The sequence below is a fragment of the Camelina sativa genome, chromosome 8, assembly GCF_030686135.1.
Source record: "Camelina sativa cultivar CO46 ecotype springtype chromosome 8, ASM3068613v1".
NCBI lineage: Eukaryota > Viridiplantae > Streptophyta > Magnoliopsida > Brassicales > Brassicaceae > Camelina > Camelina sativa.
The window spans coordinates 20917661-20921411 of record NC_141887.1 but is presented as its reverse complement, the minus strand read 5'-3'; the positions used below and the strand labels follow the sequence as shown (position 1 = coordinate 20921411).

Sequence of the window (3751 nt, the reverse complement as noted above, 5' to 3'; positions counted from 1 at the left end):
CTCTATATTATTGGTACATTATCTCACAATATACAGAATCAAATTATTCATTTTTCTTCCTTATAAAAAAGTTTCTACATTTTTAATTCACATATAGTGGTCTTTTTGTTTGTTTGAACAACTTCAAAAACTTAAGTTTTGCTCAGCTTTCCCAACTAAAAGAGAAAATTACTTAACTTTTAACGACAACTATTAAGATGTCACTTTCATATCATAGTAAATTCTTATTGCAACTTTAACATGTTCACTAAATTAACATATTTTCTATTTCTAAGAAATATATTTATTACTTTGTTTGTATATGTATTATTCTGATAAAATACATTATGAGCGTTTAAAATGATCCATCTTGTACAGAATTTGCCAACAATTTGGGAAAGTCAAAGCTAGCGTGTATCGAATTTCTTATCTATTGGTTGAGATATATATATATATATATATATATTAAAAGTAAATATAAACAAATTTATTTCATATATGAGAACAAACTTAACATAATTTCGTTAGACTAATAATAATTGATTATTTTTATTAATGGGTTGATGGCCTCAAATTATTTATGTCCTTAATTACTTATTCACTAGCATCATTGGCATTCGTTGGGAATGAACTACATCTACAATGTCCAACTGGTTAATAATGGATTGTCTTAAATAGAAATATTTTATATTTGTATTATTTGTATTTGTGTTATTTTATAAGTTGTTTTTATACAGAAAATATAATTTAAAATTGTTAATTAGTAAGGACTAATTGTAATTAGACGTTTTAATTCTGATGTGTGATGTGCATGGCCGTTTCCACTTAATTTATGGGCCACAAACAATTGCAACAATAGCCCAATATCTTGTGCTGATTTTATGCTCAAATACTTCAAAGTTCAAACAATTGTTTCTCTTCTTGGACAATAAGGCCAAATTCTTCAACTTACTGCACATGTATTTTCCAATTTAGCGGTCCTTAAGCTGTTTTTAAAACGGAGATTCCACATTAAACCGATCAATTTACCGGTTTATCATGTCCGGTTCCCGGTTATGTTTGATTTAATTATGATTAATCAGAACACATAATAGGAACTAATTCATTGAGATCTGAGTTATCGGTATAGACCGCTTTGACAACAGTTAACAAATTCTGATTTCTCATTTATATTATTCAATTGGTTAACATTACATAGAGAGATACGTACATAATAAAATAATTCAACTTTGATAGTCGTAGCTATACATTAAATTAGACAAATGTCACAATCAATGTTAAAGAAATTGATCTTTCAATTTACGACTGGTCTCTAGTCAAAATATGAAACGGTCTTTTTAAGTCTGTGCACGGACTAGTGGAGAAGGCGTCACAGGTGAATGAGGCGAGAAGAAGCCATCATCGAACCGCCTTTTGTCACTAAAGCTTAACCTGAGGTTACTCTGCCAACACTTCTTCTTCTTCTTAGCCATCATAGTTGCTGCAGCCACCGGTTTAGTCTCTTCCTCGAGTTGACTAGTAAACACTCTGATCCTCTCTAGAGCTGTCTCCATAGTCTTGTGGTCCATGTTCGCAAAACACACTCTGAACCATCCCGGTTCGTGGCAATGGAACGAACCTCCAGGAGACACATTCAGCTTCACCTGGTGCACGATCACACGCCATAGTTCGGTTTCCGAATCAAATGTAGCTGTCTTCAAGAGATTTCTTAAATCCATCCATAAGAACAAACCGGCTTCTGCCTTTAACCAACCAATTCCTAAACCATCTAAACCGGTGGTTAACTCTTTGTGCCTTGCAGCTAAACGCAATTTGCTCTCGCGGATGAACTCCTCGACAAAATCTTCATCAGACAACATTTTAGCGATCAAACGCTGCGTTTGCGACGAAACCAAACCGAAACTCGACATTTTCCTCGCGATCTGAACCACCCGGTCATTGTAAGAGTATATTATCCCAACTCTAAAACCGGGCAGCCCCATGTCTTTGGATAGACTATACACAATATGAATCAAATCACGGTTACAATCTTCGATCTCCTCGATTACTTCAGCAACACTTATAAACTCAGATTGACCAAAAGTAGTTGCAGCGTAGATCTCATCCGCAATAAGATGAATCCTTTTCTCATTGGTGAAGTTAACAAGAGACTTCAAACATTCCCGGTCTAACGTCGTACCAAGCGGATTTGAAGGATTCGTCATAAGCAAACCCTTAACCGGAATATTCGATAACCGGGCCTTTTCATACGCATCTTCCAAAGCTTTCATCGTGATCTTAAACCCGTCAGAGCTATGACAAGTAACAGGTACAAGATTCACTCCGGTTCTCCATCTCAAATCTCTATCAAACCTGAAAACCAAACCAAACCAAATTTAGTTAACCAGATCAAACCAAATACTAATGTGACTCAATGACCAATACTGTATGTTGAACAGAACATACCCTGGATAATAAGGAGTTGGTACTAAGAAACCATCACCAGGGTTGGCTAAACAGAAAGCAACCGTCTCGTGTGCTCCTGTTGCACCGCCGCTCATAACAATCCGGTCAGGATCAAACTTAACTCTGTTGTTTCTTGTCTTCTCCATAAATTTCGCTACAGCCTGAAAAAGTAACAATAAAGTTAGAATCTTTGAAACCAATGAAGTGATAAAATTGGCTTGAGTTCAGAGTACTTACTTGTCTGAATTCAGGTAAGCCATGATAATCCTGGAAGATTGCAATGTCACTGAACTGATTCACACCTTGTTCTGTACAAATCGAAGCTTCTGGATGTTCTAGAACCCATTTACGCATCAAATCACCACAAAGCTACACAATTTAAGTAAACAAATCCCACAAAGTTAGGTTACAGAAACAGAGAGAGAGAGAGAGAGAAGAAGGAAAAAATAAAGTTTGGATTTTTATTTGAGAATTACCTGATTTTCAGCGAGACCCATTTGGATAACTCCATCAGGTCTATCAATTTGGTGAAATGGGTTCTCTTCATAAGCTTTCCAACCATCGAAGTAAGACGAGTTCTCGCCGTGGCCGTCACCGGAGGCGATTCTAGACAGTAGGTTAAGATCTTGCTTCTTCTCTGTTGCTATAGATACCATTTTTTTTTTTTTTTTGCTTCTTAGATGATTCTCTTGTTTTCTCTTTATAAAGGTTTCTTCTTTGTTGTTTTTTTTGGGTGGTGTTGAGATTTAGAAGATATGGGTTTGATCTGATGTGTTGGGGAAGTGAGATTGTGTTGTGTATATATACTGGATATAGAGGGTTTAGTTTCAGGTGTACACACCGAGTAAGTGTAGCGTTGTAGTAGATTACAATGAAAGTTCCATGAAATAACGTATAAATTTTCAAATTGGTCCTTAATGTTTGTTATAGTTTTGTTTGACTTCCCTGAAGTTTGAATTGTTTTTTTTTTTTTTTTTTTTGTGTGTTTTGAAGGGTGGATTTGAACCAAATTTTGTGAAAAAGAGTGGTCATTGTGGGGGAGATTGGAACGAAATTAACTGGGGGGGGGGGGGGGGGGGGGGGGGGGGACCTGCGAACATGAACATCAAAGTCTAATTCTATATTTGGAAATGAGTCATCAACTTGAATTTTACAAGATCGGAAATTTTATATTTTGATGGGGGGAAAAATGGACCGGGGAAACAAGTATATTTTGTTGACTAAAGGAACAACAAATGTCTTCTTCCATAAATAATAAAAATAAAATACAGGTGCAACAAATACACAACATTCCAATATACTCTTTAATACTTGTATTTTGTAAACG

The 3751-nt window shown here is 35.5% G+C and overlaps 1 protein-coding gene across 1 annotated transcript; it reads right to left on the bottom strand.

The window, feature by feature from the left end:
- Positions 1–1124: 1124 nt before the first annotated feature.
- Positions 1125–3282, bottom strand: LOC104707428 (1-aminocyclopropane-1-carboxylate synthase 6). The gene is made up of 4 exons (XM_010423773.2): positions 2901–3282; positions 2662–2793; positions 2425–2585; positions 1125–2331 (listed from the first exon to the last, which is right to left on the bottom strand). Exons 1-4 carry the CDS (start codon positions 3078–3080, stop codon positions 1317–1319), a joined length of 1488 nt encoding a protein of 495 aa, XP_010422075.1. The 5' UTR covers positions 3081–3282; the 3' UTR covers positions 1125–1316.
- Between the last annotated feature and the right edge of the window lie 469 nt (positions 3283–3751).

Excerpts from the sequence above, each read along its gene's own strand:
- LOC104707428 (XM_010423773.2), bottom strand. The coding sequence starts at position 3,080 with ATGGTATCTATAGCAACAGAGAAGAAGCAAGATCTTAACCTACTGTCT. Across the intron at positions 2,794-2,900 it reads TGGGTCTCGCTGAAAATCAG|CTTTGTGGTGATTTGATGCG; the intron begins GTAATTCTCAAA and ends TAAATTGTGTAG. Across the intron at positions 2,586-2,661 it reads GCTTACCTGAATTCAGACAA|GCTGTAGCGAAATTTATGGA; the intron begins GTAAGTACTCTG and ends TTACTTTTTCAG.